The 17,387-nt window shown below is 43.7% G+C and overlaps 1 protein-coding gene across 2 annotated transcripts in view; it reads right to left on the bottom strand.

Moving 5' to 3' along the window:
• KHDRBS1 (KH RNA binding domain containing, signal transduction associated 1) overlaps positions 1 to 17,387 on the bottom strand; it is a 45,973-nt gene that overhangs the window by 1,774 nt on the left and 26,812 nt on the right. The window contains exons 9-10 of one of the 2 annotated variants that reach the window (XM_031666553.1): positions 16,934 to 17,126; positions 14,273 to 14,332 (exon numbers count right to left, since the gene is read on the bottom strand). In XM_031666553.1, the coding sequence (XP_031522413.1) occupies positions 17,029 to 17,126 (98 nt within the window). In that variant the 3' untranslated portion in view covers positions 14,273 to 14,332; positions 16,934 to 17,028. Of the gene's footprint in view, positions 1 to 14,272; positions 17,127 to 17,387 lie in introns of both variants that reach the window. The other variant, XM_031666552.1, reaches the window with a different exon arrangement.

Here is a 17,387-nt window from a genome sequence, read left to right as displayed (position 1 = left end):
CTCCTCGCTCAGGCTTCCAAGTAGCTGGGATCATAGGCATGCGTCACCACGCTCAGCTAATTTCTGTATTTTTAGTAGAGATGGGGTTTCACCATGTTGGCCAGGTTGGTCTCAAAACTCCTTACCTCAGGTGATCCACCCGCCTTGGCCTCCCATAGTGCTAGGATTACAGGCATAAGCCACTGTGCCTGGCAAAAGTTCTTGAATTCATTTACCTTCTCTACATTTGCAATATTACTCTACTATAGCCCTTTTTTGTTATTGGTAAGACAGTCTCACTCTGTCACTCAGGCTGCAGTGCAGTGGCACGATCTCAATTCACTGCAACCTCTACTTCCTGGGTTCAAGAGATCCTCCTGCCTCCACCTCCCGAGTAGCTGGGATTACAGCCACATGCTACCATGCCCGGCTAGACCTTTCTTATTTCTTGCCTAGACTAGCAAATTTCTTAATAGGTCCCCATAACCATTCTCCACTCATCAGCACATTGAATAATTTCATTTTCCACACCCCCCTCCTCCCATTTAGTTGTCTTCAGTGGGATGTTAGGACTGCCATGTGTTAAGGGACTCTCCTCATATCCTATTCCTTTCACCCACCCTGTGAATTGGAAACCAAAACTCTATGAAACTTTGCTTTTTTAAAGTCAGCCAAGTGCAGTGGCTCACACCTGTAATCCTAGCACTTTGGGATGCTGAGGTGGGAGGACCGCTTGAGGCCAGAAGTTCAAGACAAGCCTGGGCAACATAGTGATACTTTATCTCTACAAAAAATTAAAAAATAAGCTGGGCCCATGCCTACAGTCCCAGCTACTCTGGAGGCTGAGGTGAGAGGATGGCTTGAGCCCAGGAGGTAGAAGCTGCAGTGAGCTATGATCGCTGCAGTGAGCTATGTTCACTGCAGTGACACCCCATCTGTTTTTTTTTTCTTTTGAGACGGAGTTTTGCTCTTATTGCCCAGGCTGGAGTACAGTGGTGCAATCTTGGCTCACTGCTACCTCCACCTCCCGGGTTCAAGCAATTCTCCTGTCTCAGACTCCTGAGGAGCTGGGATTACAGGCACCCGCCACCATGCCCAGCTAATTTTTTGAATTTTTAGTTGAGACAGGGTTTCACCATGTTGGCCAGGCTGGTCTTGAACTCCTGACCTCAGGTGAGCCGCTCGCCTCAGCCTCCCAAAGTGCTGGAATTACAGGTGTGAGCCATTGCACCTGGCCCCTGAGACCCCATCTCTCTTTTTTTTTTTTTTTTTTTTGAGACGGAGTCTCGCTCTGTCGCCCAGGCTGGGGTGCAGTGGCCGGATCTCAGCTCACTGCAAGCTCCGCCTCCCGGGTTCCCGCCATTCTCCTGCCTCAGCCTCCCGAGTAGCTGGGACTACAGGCGCTGCCACCCCGCCCGGCTAATTTTTTTTTGTATTTTTAGTAGAGACGGGGTTTCACCGTGTTAGCCAGGATGGTCTCGATCTCCTGACCTCGTGATCCGCCCGTCTCGGCCTCCCAAAGTGCTGGGATTACAGGCTTGAGCCACCGCGCCCGGCCGAGACCCCATCTCTTAAAAAAAAAAAAAAAAAAAAAAGAATAAGGTCCAGCTAGGTGGATTTTACACCTATAATTGCAACACTTTGGGAGGTTAACATAGGAGGATCAATTTTGCCTAGGAGTTCGAAACCAGCCTGGGCAACATATTGAGATCTTGCCTCTACAATAAATAGAAAAAATCAGCCACCTGCCTGTAGTCCCAGTTACTTGGGAGGCTGAGGTGGAGGATCACTTGAGCCTGAGAAGTCGAGGGTGTAATGAGCCATCATCTTGATACTGTGCTCCAGCCTGGATGACAGAACAAGACCTGTTTCAAAAATAAAAATAAAGAAGGTCCAGATTCTTACCTTGGCTTCAACTTGCTTCAGTCCTATCCTCTGCCTATAAAGTGCTGCTCTATGTCCTTTCCCCAAGCCCTCTGCCTAGCTAAGTCTTCCTTCAGATGTTGGCTTAAACATCATTTCCTCAAGGAAAACCACAGTATTAGGTTGTATACCCTCATCGCACCGTTCTTTTCTTTGTAGAACTTTACACAATTGAAATTATTTGTTATTTATGAGATTATTTGTTTAATGTCTATTTCCACAAATAGACTATAAACTCCACGAAGCCAGGGACCATTTTATATTGTTCACCAGCCACTGGATCCCCAGTGTCTAGCACATAGTAGGTGTTTAATGTATAATAGTGAATGTATTTTTCAAAAGAATGAAAGGAGACATTTGTACTGATTTCTGGAGAGAAGCTTAAAAATAATCACATCAGAGAATAAGATATTTCTCTTTCTCAAAGGCAGATGCAGAATGTGTTTGCTACATTCCAACCCCAGAGCCTGAGACCTGAGGAGCAACCATCTTATACCTAAAGCTAGGCCATGAATAGGAACCATGAAGGCTGCTGGAGTTAGAAGACCCCTGGGAATAATTAGCCCTGTATCTGAACCCAAACTCTTCTATCTCAAGTTTTCACACACATCACGGTGCCTAGAAGAAAGAGACTGGCTACCCTGAGTTTGACAAGGGAACAGTCAATTCAGGCATCTTAATGCAATATTAAGATCAGAAATAGTACCCAAATTTCTGGCAAGGTGCCCTTTTTAGCTGATTAATTTGGGCTGATAGACTGGCTGTGCCTCATACTCTATCTAGAAACATCTCAACTAAGCTGTCTTTTTTAATGAGTCCCTGGACGACCCCCCCCCACCCCAATGTGCCCTGAAAGTGACAAGGCCTCCTTGAAGCAAGAAGCTCCCCAAGGTCTAAGGATGGGGTTAGCTTGTGTACACGAGAACTCCTATCAGCCCATTCCCTGTCTGAGATGCAAATACAATCACCACAGTACCAGCTAGGAATGAGAAGTATGGTCACTGGTGAGAGGCTAGGGAATCTGTGATCACGGAATACCAAGAAGCTAAACCTCAGCAGCACAGCTATGAAATTCACATCCCTTTCAGATACACGTCTCTCTCCTTTTAGAAGAGAGAGCTGTACACGAAAGCAGAAATTACATTCAAAATAAACAAACAAACAAAAAAAAACCCAGAGAGTGTGAACTGCAGTTTGCAGAACACTAGATGAGAGTGCATCCTCAGCTTCAGAGCCAGAATAGACAATAGAGTAGAAGACCTCCAGCCCTGGGACTGGAAAATGGATTCTAGAGGTCAGTGAACATTCTTCCCCATTACCTCCCAAAAAGGGTTGAGTCTCCTGCTTGAAGGCAGCCTCCTTAGGAGCCAAGGGCAGCAATCAGGCTACAATAGGACTAGGGTGCAGTGCCCCCATAGGCTTGTGCTCCTAAGGGGCCTTGAAAAGCCAGGTCTATTTTCTAGGCCAGGGAACAAAAGAACGGGTAGTTAAGGCAGTGCTGTGCACTTCCTCCCCTCCCCCTAAGCAGCTGCTGTCTCAGACAGCTGTTTGCAGCCTGTCTGCTTGATGCTATTAAATATTCATCAGATGCTTGCTAGCTTTAAACATGCAACGACTATTAATCCAGGGAGCAGGAGGTACATGTGGGTCTGAAGAGAAGAGGGGAGGGCTCATAAGGATCCAAGTCTTTTTTTTTTTTTTTTGAGATGGAGTCTTGTTCTTGTCGCCTAGGCTGGAGTGCAATGGTGCGACTGCGGCTCACCATAACCTCCGCCTCCCATGTTCAAGCAATTCCCCTGCCTCCGCCTCCCAAGTAGCTGGGATTACAGATGTGCAACACCACGTCCAACTAATTTTTGTATTTTTAGTAGAGGTGGGGTTTCACCATGTTGGCCAGGGTGGTCTCAAACTCCTGACCTCATGATCTGCCCACCTTGACCTCCCAAAGTGCTGGGATTACAGGCGTGGGCCCCCGCATCCGGCCCAGAATCCAAGTTTTTTAACTTCAGGAATCTGGAAACCAAGCCAGGGGTACCAGTCCTATACACCAAAGCCAGGAACTACTTCGGTGTAAGCTGATCATGTGGCCACCCTAGGTACAGAGAAGACCAGCAGCTGAGGAGGAGCATAAAGACTTCAGTCTAATCTCCACCTCTTGGACTCTATGGTTATCTCAACTTCTAGACATACATTTCTCACTCTGTATGCCACGGATAATCATTGCTTCACAGCGTTGTTTGTGAGAGTTAAATGAGATACTGTATAATTCAGAGGTGTCCAATCTTTTGGCTTCCCTGGGCCACATTGGAGTAACTGTCTTGGGGCACACATAAAATACACTAACGACAGCCGATGAGCTTAAGAAAAAAATTGCAGACAAATCTAATCATGTTTCAAGAAAGTTTATGAATGTGTGTTAGGCTGCATTCAAAGCTGTCCTGGGCCACAGGTTGGACAAGCTTGCTGTATATGAGACTCCCAGCACAGAATTAGCACATAATTAAGAGCTTAAAATGGAGGCAGGGACCTTATCCATTGAGGACTTTTAACAATCTGTTAAGAGCAAAGTTTCTATTAGTAGACACTCAGGAGTTTTGGTTTCCATTTCACAGGGTGGGTGAAAGGAATACGACATGAAGAGATTCCCGTAACATCGGGCAGTCCAGACATCTCATCCTCAAACAACCCAAGTACCAGACAGGAGAGATGAGTCTCCTTTCTGAAAAAGGCAGGAATTAAAAGGCCTTCAGGCAGAAGGGAAGGCGGGAGGACAACAAGGGGAGAATATCGCCTTCACTCTCCCACAAAGAAGTAGCGCCACTTTACAGAAAGTTTCCTTCCCTTATTTTCCCTACCTTGCCGGCACACTGGTAAACAGATGTGATATAAGTCACTCTCATGCTTAAGGCATTAAATAGCTCAAACTTTAGAATAAAGTTCAAACTCCTTGACTAATATGTAGCTTCCAAAATCAGCACCAACTTATTCTTCCAATCTCTATTTATAGCTAATATTTGAGTGCTTACTACGTGTCATGTTGAATGCATTTTTTTTTTGAGATGGAGTTTCGCTTTTGTCATGTGCAATGGTGCGATCTTGGCTCACTGCAACCTCTGCCTCCCAGGTTCAAGCGATTCTCCTGCCTCAGCCTCCAGAGTAGCTGGGATTACAGGCATGCACCACCATGCCTGTCTAATTTTTTGTGTTTTTAGTAGAGACGGGGTTTCTCCACGTTGGTCAGGCTGGTCTCGAACTCCTGATCTCAGGTGATCCACCCACCTCGGCCTCCCAAAGTGCTGGGATTACACACGTGAGCCACTGTGCCTGGCCTGTTGAATGTTTTATATGCATTAGCTCACTCGATCTTCCCAACGATGTTGTGAAGTATGTATTATCCCCATTTTACAAATGATGAAATTGAGACTTGAAACTGAGGCAGAATTTGAAAGTAGTCTGCTTAGGCCGGGTATGATGGCTCATACCTGTAATCCTTACCACTCTGGGAAGGTGCTTGAGGCCAGGAGTTTGAGTCCAGCTTGGGCAACATAGATACCTATTTCTATAAAAAAAAAAAAAGTCAAGTGGGCATGGTGGCCCATGCCTGTAGTCCCAACTACTTGGGAGGCTGAGGCAGGAGGACAGCTTGAGCCCAGGAGTTCAAGGCTGCAGTGGGCTATAATCACACCACTGCACTCCAGCCTGGGTGGCAAAGCAAGACCCCACCTCTAATTAATTCATTAAATTAGTCAGCTTAAAGCTATAATAAAGTGTTATTATGCTAAACTATCCATTTGTCTGCCTGGCAAATTTTGGTTATCCTTTAAGATGCAACTTAAATGCGATCCCCTTTCTCTGGCCCTCCCTAAGCCTTTCTCAGGCAGCTCCTCCAGGCTCCCTGGTATTCAGTTCTGCAAGAGAACATGATGATACACTACTATGATATTTTTTAATTTATTATTTTATAGATATATTAGTATTTTTTGAGACAGAGTCTCACTGTCACCCAGGCTGGAGTATAGTGTCATGATCATGACTCTCTGCAGCCTTGACCTCCTCCTGGGCTCAAGCAATCTTCCTGACTCAGCCTCTCAAGTAGCTGGGACTACAGGCGTGCACCACCACATCTACCTTTTTTTTTTTTTTTGATAGAGATGGGAGTCTCACTATGTTGCCCAGGCTAGTGCCGAACTCCTGGACTCAAGTGATACTCCTGCCTTGAGGTTACAGGGTGAGCCACCAGGCCTGGCCTATTTAAAATTTTCTGGTCTCAGTTTCATCATGTGTAAAAATGGGATAATAACATTTACCTCACTAGTAGAGAAAACTACATGGCACAGAGTAAATAGTCAATACATATCTGAATTCACAAAATGCGGTAATATAATTTTTTTTTCAGGATGCATCTTGTATTTGATGTGAAAAGAAACCACTATGTCAGCTTAATTGGCAGTCTTTTTCCTTCTATCCCTCCCTTCCCCTCCTCCCCTCTCCCCTCTCCCCTCTCTCCTCTGTCTGTCTCTCTCTCTCTCTTTTTCTTTCCAGCACTTAAAGACACAACTTACAATAAGCAGTCTCTTGGGGTCAATGAAATTTGGAATTACAGAAGCAGCAAGCTTTCAGCACAGAGAATGGACTCTGCTGTACAAAAATGTTGATATGCACCCTGTCCTAACGTGCTATGCAACCATGGGGTAAATTACCTCACCTCTTCCAGTATCAGTTGCCTAATCTATAAAAATAGGGACACACAGTAGGCATTCAAATTGGGCTCTTCTCCCTTAGCCAAGCAAAGCTGCCTATTTTCCCTATCTCACTTTCCTCTTCTTTTAAATGTGGTCAAGATCAGTGATGGCATAAACTGAGAACAAAATGAGGGGAAAAAATGAAAATGACTACTTACTAGTAGTACCGCCAGCAAACAGCAGCCTCTGTAGGGTTGTACAAAGTACAGAAACATATCAAGAAGACAGTGAGCCCATGTGTTGCCTAACACACTCTGATCCATATCTTTGGTGGCCACAAAGTCCTATCAGGTGTTAATGCATCTCTAACTTCATTCTTAGCCTGGGACAGGAGATGGGATTTGGTGGAAGACAGTATAAAGGCGGGACAAACCCTAAGCCTGTATCTGTACTGTAGGTAAAGAAGGGTCAGAGTATTCCCTCAGTAGTAACTGTCACTGCCAAGTGTCCACCCTGGAGACTATGGACAGTGGTGGGGGAAGAGAGGGCTAGGAAGGGAGGAAGTTGATGGTGGGAGATGGGCATGCTGGAGCACAGCCTCTGAGCCTCTGGAAAACCACCACCTATGACCAGGCATGGCAGCTAGAACAGCCTCATTCCCATTTTAGCAGCCTGCAGTATAATACAGAAAATAAAGGCATGCTTTGTAGTCACCCATACTTGGGATCAAATCCTAGCTCTATCACTTACAAACTCTCAGTGATGTAAAAATAATCTGATTGGCTATTATTTATTATTGAACAGCAACTGCCAGAAATTGTATTACCACTTTAGGTAATAACTACTTCAAAAGGCAGTAGACCTACATACATCTGTGGTTAACTGATTTTTGATAAGGGCGACAAGACCATTCAATGAAGAATGAATAGTCTTTTCAACAAATGGTACAATGGGATATCCACATGTAAAAGAATGAATTTGGGCCAAGCACGGTGGCTCACGCCTGTAATCCCAGCACTTTGGGAGGCTGAGGCAGGCGGATCACCTGAGGTTAGGAGTTCCAGACCAGCCTGGCCAACATGGCAAAACCCCATCTCTACTAAAAATATAAAAATTAGCTGGGCGTGATGGCGGGCGCCTGTAATCCCAGCTACTCGGGAGGCTGAGGCAGGGAGAATTGCTTGAACCTGGGAGGGAGAGGTTGCAATGAGCTGAGATTGAGCCACTGTACTTCAGCCTGGGTGACACAGCGAGACTCTGTCTCAAAAAAAAAAAAAAAAGAATGAATTTGAACCCCCACCCCAGACCATGCACAAAAGTTAACATAAAATGAATCATAGACCTAAACGCAAGAATTAAAGCTTAGCATGGTGGCTCACACATGTAATCTTAGCACTTTGGGAGGCCAAGGTGGGTGGATGGCCTGAGCTCGGGTTCAAGACCAGCCTGGCCTGGCCAACATGGTGAAACCCCACCTCTACTAAAAAATACAGAAAATTCGCCAGGCATGGTGGCACGCACCTGTAGTAGCAGATACTTGGGAGGGTGAAGCATGAGAACTGCTTGAACCTGGGAGTTTGAGGTTGCAGTGAACTGAGATCATACCACCGCACTCCAGCCTGAGGGACAGAGTGAGACTCTGTCTCCAAAAAACAAATAAATAAAAATAACCAAAACTAAAAAATGGAGAAAAACACAAACAGGTACAATCCTGACCTTGAATGAGACAATAGTTTCTTATTATTTATGACAAAAAAGAAAAAAACATAAACTGGACTTCATCAAAATGGAACATTTTGGTAATTTAAAGAAAGTAAAAAGATCACTGAATGGGAAAAATATTTGCAAATCATGTATCTGGCAAGGGTTTAGCGTCCAGAATATATAAAGAACTTGGCCGGGTGCGGTGGCTCAAGCCTGTAATCCCAGCACTTTGGGAGGCCGACACGGGCAGATCACGAGGTCATGAGATCGAGACCATCCTGGCTAACATGGTGAAACCCCGTCTTTACTAAAAAATACAAAAAACTAGCCAGGTGTGGTGGCGGGCGCCTGTAGTCCCAGCTACTCGGGAGGGTGAGGCAGGAGAACGGCGTGAACCTGGGAGGCGGAGCTTGCAGTGAGCTGAGATCCAGCCACTGTACTACAGCCTGGGCGACACAGTGAGACTCCATCTCAAAAAAATAAAGAAAGAAAGAACTTACAACTCACTAATAAAAAGACAAATTATCCCATTTAAAGGTGGGCAAAGTATTTAGATAGACATTTTTCCACAGAAGATATATAATTGGCTAACAAGCACATGAAAATATGCTCAATGACATTAGTCATTAGGGAAATGCAAATCAAAACCACAGTGAGGTACCACTTCACACCCACTAAAGATAGCTATAATAAAGTAAATGCTGGTGAGGCTATGCAGCATTTGGAACCCTCATACATTGCTGGTAGGAATGGTACAGGCTCTGCAGAAAACAATTTGACAATTCCTAAAAAAATTAAACAGGCCAGGCATGGTGGCTCACACCTGTAATCCCAGCACTTTGGGAGGCTGAGGCAGGTGGATCATGAGGTCAGGAGATTGAGACCATCCTGGCTAACACGGTGAAACCCTGTCTCTACTAAAAATACAAAAAATTAGCCAGGTGTGGTGGCATGTGCCTGTAGTCCCAGCTGCTTGGGAGGCTGAGGCAGGAGAATCACCTGAATCCAGGAGGCAGAGGTTGCAGTGAGCTGAGATCACACCACTGCACTCTAGCCTAGGCAACAGAATAAGACTCTGTCTCCCAAAAAAAAAAAGAAAGAAATTAAACAGAGTCCCAGTATGACCCAGAACCCAGAAATTCTTCTAGGTATATACCCAATAAACTGAAAACATGTCCACACAAAAACTTATATACAAATATTCAAGGCAGTATTATTCGTAATAGCCAAAAAGTAGGAACAATCCAAATGCCTGTCAATGGATGAATGAATAAATGAAACGTAGTACATGCACACAGTGAAATCGCATTTAACACTAAAAAAAAAAGAAAAAAAAAGAACAAAGTACTGATACATGCTACAACATGGATGAACCTTGAAAACATCCTAAGTGAAGGAAACCAGTCGGCTGAGCATGATGGCTCACATCTGTAATCTCAAACTTTGGAGGCCAAGGTAGGTGGATCACCTGAGGTCACGAGTTCCAGACCAGCCTGGCCGACACAGTGAAACCCCACCTCTACCAAAAATACAAAAATTAGCCGGGCATGGAGGCACGTGCCTATAATCCCAGCTACTCAGGAGGCTGAGGCAGGAGAATTGCTTGAACCTGGGAAGCGGAGGCTGCAGTGAGCTGAGATCATGCCACTGCACTCCAGGGCTGAGTGACAGAGCAAGACCAAAAAAAAAGGGAAGTTAAAGTCACAAAGACCACTTATTGTACGCATTTCATTTGTATGAAATTTCATTTGCATGAAATCATACAGAAAGTGGTCTTCTGTGATTGGTTAACCCTAATCTTAGCCTTCTGAGCTAAACCCTTGTCATCTTTAGTGCATGTCCACAGCAGCAGGCAAGTCTATAGAGACAGAAAGCAGAGTAGGCAGCCTCTGCGGCTGAGGGATAAATTGGTGGAGAAGGTGACAAAGGCATGGTGTTTCTTTTGGGATGATAAAGACATTTCAAACGGACCATAGTGATGACTGAATGACTCCTGCATATACTAAACCACTGAATTGTACACACTAAGTGAGAGAACAGTATGGTATATGAATTCTATCTCACAGTTGTTATTTTAAACTCCCCCAAAACTCTCTAAACTTTTGCCACTAGACAGTTATGTCTGTCCAAAAAGAATCACTCTAAAAATGCTAACATGGGCCGGGCGCTGGGTGGCTCAAGCCTGTAATCCCAGCACTTGGGAGGCCGAGACGCTGGATCACAAGGTCAGGAGATCAAGACCATCCTGGCTAACACGGTGTGAAACCCCATCTCTACTAAAATACAAAAAAAAAATTAGCCAGGCGCGGGTAGCTGGTGCCTGTAGTCCCAGCTACTCGAGGCTGAGGCAGGAGAATGGCGGAACCCAGGAGGCGGAAGCTTGCAGTGAGCCGAGATCACGCCACTGCACTCCAGCCTGGGTGACAGGAGCAAGACCCGGCCTCAAAAAAAAAAAATGCTAACGGGCCGGGCGAGTGGCTCGGCCTGTAATCTTGTGCACTTTGGGAGGCCGAGATGGGCAGATTAATGCAGGTCAGGAGATCGGCGACCATCCTGGTTAACACGGGTGAAAACCCGCCTCTACTAAAATACAAAAAAATTAGCCGCATGAGGTGGCGGGCGCCTGTACTCCCAGCTACTCGGGAGGCTGAGGCAGGAGAATGGTGAACCTGGAGGGCAGCGAGCTTGCAGGAGCGGAGATTGGCACTGCACTCCAGCCTGGGTTAACAGAGCGCAGACTCTGTCTCAAAAAAGCTAACATGACCTTTAATTTATACTAACAGAAGCTAACCAGAGGTTGCAAACTGGTAGGCTAAAGGCCACATTTGGCATGCAGGAAATGTATTTTATTGGGACCAATAGTATTTTAAAAACTTTCTACCCAGGCTGGAGTACAGTGATGTGATCATAGTATACTGTAACCTCGAACTCCTAGACTCAAGTGATCTTCCTGCCCCTGCCTCCTGAGTAGCTAGGATTAGAGGTGCAAGCCATCATGCCCAGCTAATTTTTTTACTTTTTGTAGAGACAGAGTCTGCTATGTTGTCCAGGCTGGTCTTGAATTCCTGGCCTCAAGTGATCCTCCCACCTCAGCCTCCCCAGGTGTTGGGATTACAGGCATGAGCTGCCGTGCGCAGCCAAGCCAAGAAAATTTTTAGAGATGGAAAAGACACAGCAATGAAAACGATCTTCAAATACCTGAAAGGATATTGCTTCAGGGGTCCAAAGCAGATTCAGTTTAAATTACTGAGTACAGGTCTCATTCAAAATGAGAGATAAAACACTTAGAGCCGTCTCTAATGAAACGGGCTGCTTTTGGAAGTAATGTTTCCTATGACTAGTATGAAGTACTATGTTACATGCTATCAACTGGATGAACCAAACACTATGCAAAGTCAAAGAAGCCAATTCCAAAAAGCATGTATTGTATGATTCCATTTATATGGAATGGTCAGAATAGGCAAAACCACAGAAAGATTAGTGGCTGCCAACAGCTGGGGAAAGAGGGGAGTTGGGAGTGACTATTAGCAGATACAAGATTTCTTTTTTTTTTTTTTTTTGAGGCGGAGTCTTCACTCTGTCGCCCAGGCTGGAGTGCAGTGGCGCGATCTCGGCTCACTGCAAGCTCCGCCTCCCGGGTCCGCGCCATTCTCCTGCCTCAGCCTCCCAAGTAGCTGGGTCTACAGGCGCCCGCCACCGCGCCCGGCTAATTTTTTGTGTTTTAGTAGAGACGGGGTTTCACCGTGTTAGCCAGGATGGTCTCGATCTCCTGACCTCGTGATCCGCCCGCCTCGGCCTCCCAAAGTGCAGGGATTACAGGCGTGAGCCACCGCGCCCGGCCAAGATTTCTTTTTAGAGTGATGAAAATATTCTGGAATTAAATAGTGGAAATGGTTGCACAGTACAAATATACTTAAAACTACTGCATTGTACACTTCAAAATTGTAAATTGTATGCTGTGTGAATTTTTCCTCAAAACAGAAACAAAGGTAGAAAGGGACCAAATGAGATACTTATTAACTCTGTTAGGATATTATGATGCACACAGTGATAAATGTCAGGTATTATCAACTTCATTTGATGATAAATGAGGCACTGAAAGGGTTTTGTTTCTAAGGTGACAAAGGCTCACATGAAGCAGAGCCAGGATAGATACCCAATCTTGATCTTGCCTGTCTCTAAAGCTTACAGAATTGTAATAAAAATTTACAGGTTGGCTGGGTGCAGTGGCTCACACCTATGATCCTAGCACTTTGGGAGGCTGAGGTGGGTGGATTACTTGAAGCCAGGAGTTCAAGATTAGCCTGGCCAACATGGTGAAACCCCATCTCTACTAAAAATATAAAAATTATCCAGGCGTTGTGGTATGTGCCTATAATCCCAGCTACTCGGGAGGCTGAGGCAGGGGAATCGCTTGAACCCGGGAGGCAGAGGTTGCAGTAAGCTGAAATCACACCACTGTACTCCAGCCTGGGCAACAGAGTTGAGACTCCACCTTAAAATAAATAAATAAATAAATAAATAAATAAAGTTCACAGGTAGTGAGTGACAGAATTTTACAGAAAATACTTGGGTCAATGGGCGAAGCTAAACGTCCAGAACAGGCAGAACACCAGCAGGCCTGGGTCCACAAACAACAGAACCCGCCTTTCCAAGCACAGTCCACATGAAAGGTTTCCCCAAACTTCTAATCCATTTTTCTTCTTCAGACTACCCTAGGAAGAGTGAAGACTAAATTCTCTACATTCAGGGATTCCCCCCTGCTAAATTTCCTAGCCATTCATGTGACCAACATCAAACTTAGGACTTGCCAGGTGCCCAGAAACTTGTTCAGCACACATACCCCTCCTTAAAGCTTCCAGATCTCTCAGAGGCTGAGAGGCAGGTTTGGAAGAAAAAGAAATTCCAAGAAGTCAAATTTCACTGTGAAAGGTTCTATGTGCCTTTGGCTTACCTAGTTAGGCCTTTCTCCTCAGTGTCATCCTAATCCTAACACCTCACTCAGAGCAGAGACAAAAATCAGCCAGTTAGTTGCTTAATGGCTTCAATTAACAGGAAAGCTCACTGTTGTCACAGCCCCCAACTATACAAACCAGGGAGTTAAACTTTAGGAAAAGTGTTCTGTAGGCTCCATGTCCTTTCTTCTATACCACAATTATCCCTATGAAGGATCTCCTAATAAGGAGACTAAAGACAGTATAGTCTCCCTAGACTAAGGACAGTATAGTACAGGGTTAAGATGACAGGTTTTGGCAACACAAATCTTGGGCTTGAGTACTAGCCATACTAATTATGTGACCCTGGGAAGTTACTTAACTTCATTAGGTCTAAGTTACTTCTGTAAAATACGGGTATTACTGGACAATTGTTTCTGGTCTGCCCAGCATCCATTTCCCTTTCCTAATAACTCCCCAACTGCCTTTTGAGGAATTGTTTTTTTCTTACACATGTGACTCAGCTAATCCAGTCTGATATTCCTTCTCTAAAACCTGACTCTTGAGGCAGAAAGAGACCCGACATAGTTTCAGCTGTGCCCAAGGAGCCAGTTCTTGTTTCAAGATCGTTCCTTTGGTCTACCATTGTTGTCCCAGTTCCCTGTAGCCACTACAGTTCCCACACCAGATTTTTTAGCCTTCACACTAAACGTTGAGCCCCTAACACCTTTCTAATAAAGTCTCTTTTATTTACATTAGCCACTTCGTTGCTTGCAACCAATGAACTCCAAGTGGAATACCGCCTCATCGGGTTATTAACAGGATAAACAGAGTGGGATTCAACAGATCCAAGTTGATATTGTCTGGCCTTATTAACCATTAGATGTAAATCCAGTATGGACATGTAAGTGTGGTCATGTTGTAAATAAGGTAGAAATGACCACAAGAAAGAGTAACCCATTGACCACCTTATAGTCCACCTCCTAGCATAACTGTTTTACAGTTATGATACAGTCACATGGTCCTTAATAGAAAGCCACCTTAACATACCTGACATGGGTCTTCACTACCCATTCTAGTCCAGGTAATGCCTCAGGAGTTTTCAATCACCTGAAAATGGAGAAAGAACAGATCAGTCTTTTGAAGAGGAAATTTTTTTAAAGACATACAAAATAAAAGATAAAGAGATCCTGCATGCAGTTTACACATTACAGGAGAAACATGCAACTTTTAAGAAATTTTAAGTAAAGTTTCATTGTGAACATCAATATGGGGACCTACAGGGACTCATCCTTACACAGTTTTAAATAGCTGAGCAGAAAGCTTTTGGGGTGCAGCAGGAGGTCTAATCTACAGTCATTGAAATTTTACAATGTGTCATTTAAGATGTCAGACTTTGTGCCCAGGTTACATTACAGTTCACTTGTGATGGGCAGGATTATTAAGAGTTATGGCTAATTTATGCGGCAACATATGGTTTTTCTTTTTACAGCTATTTTTATTAAACAAGTTTTGCAAAGTTTTAACATTAAAATTAACAGCTAAAGAATTGTTTATGCAAGTTGCTGTCACAGTTTATGTAAAAGAGAAATATGTGCTATTAAAATCAGACATTTAGGTTACCTTTGGTTTTTTGCGATGCATGTTAGCTTTACACATCCTGATTCTCTTGCGATAATTTTCCTTTAAAAAGGGGGGTATAGAGTGATCTCTTTTCATCAAAACAAGACATAATGCCCTGAAAGCTGACTTCAAACCATGGTTGAAAATTCAGTTATTTACATTTTATCACAATCTACAAATACATTTTTTTGTTGGTGTGTTTTAAAAAGAAAAAAAATGTCCATCATGCACTGCTGCAGGCAGCTTGGCACTTCAATACAAGAGGATTTTTCACCCCCGAGCAGTTTAGGTGGCTCTTAGGGAAGCCATGAGAACCCTGAGAATCAGCATAGAGTAGAAGAGGGACCAACCAATTCTATCACTTCCTCTCTTGGTCTCTTACGAGGGGGTTCAGAGCCAGCCTATCATGCCAAATCCTGCCCCAGCCCAGCTGAGTTATCAGCATTTCTGGGATTCAAAGAGAAACCCTCAAGGGCACCCAGAGTTGGCTGAACTGTCATGTCTAAAGGCAGGTGCTGTCCCCTTCTGAGCTCATACAAATTATTTGGTGTCACACTTTAGAGCCACCTAGGGGCTCTACAGAAGGTGCAAACCAGGCTGGCTCGCACTTTTAAATACTGAGACCTATGTATGGAAACCAATTCAAGTTTCAGCTCAGCTGAGTTGAAAACTCTCCATAAATTATAATTTTTGATAGGATTGGATACAACTGCTTCCAACAACTTCCAGGGGGTGAAAAAGCTTTGGTTATTTTTAAACTAAAACTTAACAACTCCATCAACTTTTTTTTTGGTAAACTTAAAATAAAATCCCCCCCACCACTTTTAAGAATGTTTCCAACTTTTAACAAGCCCATTAACTTTAGAGTTAATTTAAGTTTATTTGAAAGAGAAAACTATTTTATGGTCCACCCAAAAAAATGACAATTCATCACATTTACTTTGATTAAAAAAGGACTAAACTTTATTGACAAACTGCTGCAGACATTTTGACATAAGTTTAAGCTACCTATTTAGGCAGACTTACACATGTAGCATTTAACCTTCCGAGAACAAAATGGGAGGACGGTACAAATCCAATTAGGACTTTAACTTATGTACAAAGTGGATTTTGATTCCTTTTTCATTCAGCTGCAGTGTCCCTTTTTATATCATGCTAGTGTTGAGACATACTTGACTAACTTGGGAACAGTTCAATATTGACAACCGTCAACTTAAGAAAATCATCAGCTTTTGGCCCCAGCGTCCAAGTGAGCCTTTCATGGAGTGCAGAATCTCAAATGGACAAAATATTTTGTCTTTTTAAATACCGAAAATTTAATTATTAATCCTATGACTGAAAGATTCTTCATGGCTAAAAAGGTCTGCATCAAACTCAATTCAGGAGGCCTTCCCTCCCCACCACCATCAACCTCTTCAAAACCTACTCCCTCCCCCTAAGTATCTCTCAACACAGTATGTCTGGGGCTAGATTTCAAAACCCACGTAATGAAAAAGTCAGTTTTACAAGCCTAATTTTGTTGTTGTTTTATATCAATTAACGTTAAAAATTGCATCAACTATTTAATTCATGAGGATCTTTCGTATTAAAATTTAACCTTAAGATTCAACCGCCATGTGCTTTTATAAAGGAAACATTTTTTAGAGACGTCTGAGCTCACTTTTACATGGTGGTGCCTACTGCCGTTAACGTTTGTGATTTTAAATCTTAAACAGCCCTGAATTTTGAAATGTAGCCTAGTTTGGGATTCTGCAACTACAACTTTACGGGATGCCTCAAATCAAAACTAAGAGAAAGTTAACAAGCCTTTACTTCAGAACCTTTAAGCAAGCAAAGTCACTTTTGAAACTAACAGGTTTGTGTTTTTTTTTTTACTCAACTTCTTTTTTTATTATAAAAGGTACACTTCTGTTTATATTTAAACAACAAAGAAAAAAGCATCTACACACTTAAAAAATTAATTCAATATTCCTAAATCTATTTTAACTCATTTTAAAATACTACGTACAGAAGCCAGAATGCAGAGTTAAGAATGGAATAAGGTGGGGAGAAGAAGGGGACCACGAAGAAAAACACTTAGACAATTACTTGTCTGTTGTGGGTAAAGCAACAGGAATCCTGGGAGATACAAGAAATCAGTAACAACTTTGCTCATAACTGATATTTTCCCCTCATGTTTGTTTTTAATAACGTCCATATGGGTGCTCTCTGTATGCTCCCTTCACTGGCCTAGCAGGAGGGGCCTTCAGCGACGGCCTGGTCCCATTCCAGTCGTCCTGGCCTGTGGGGAAAACAAAGACAGTTTATAAACCATGTGGCACTTAGGGATGAACAGGGATAGGTCACATAGTAAACATCACCAAAAACACTGCGTTTCTTCTAATGTCTTGACACTTCCCCTGGTGTTCCTTGCTTTCTACTTGGCTTGGCCCTATTGGGCAGTCTGGGCAATTTTTCAGTTTTGAGTGGAAAGACAGAAGGGAACAAATTCAAAAAGGCTGCCATTGACTCTGGAGTAATCTCCCACAACGAGGTTCTTCAT

This window comes from Papio anubis, chromosome 1 (genome assembly GCF_008728515.1).
Source record: "Papio anubis isolate 15944 chromosome 1, Panubis1.0, whole genome shotgun sequence".
Classification (NCBI taxonomy): Eukaryota; Metazoa; Chordata; class Mammalia; order Primates; family Cercopithecidae; genus Papio; species Papio anubis.
Note: the sequence above shows the minus strand (reverse complement) of the source record. Positions and strands in the feature narration are given on the sequence as shown.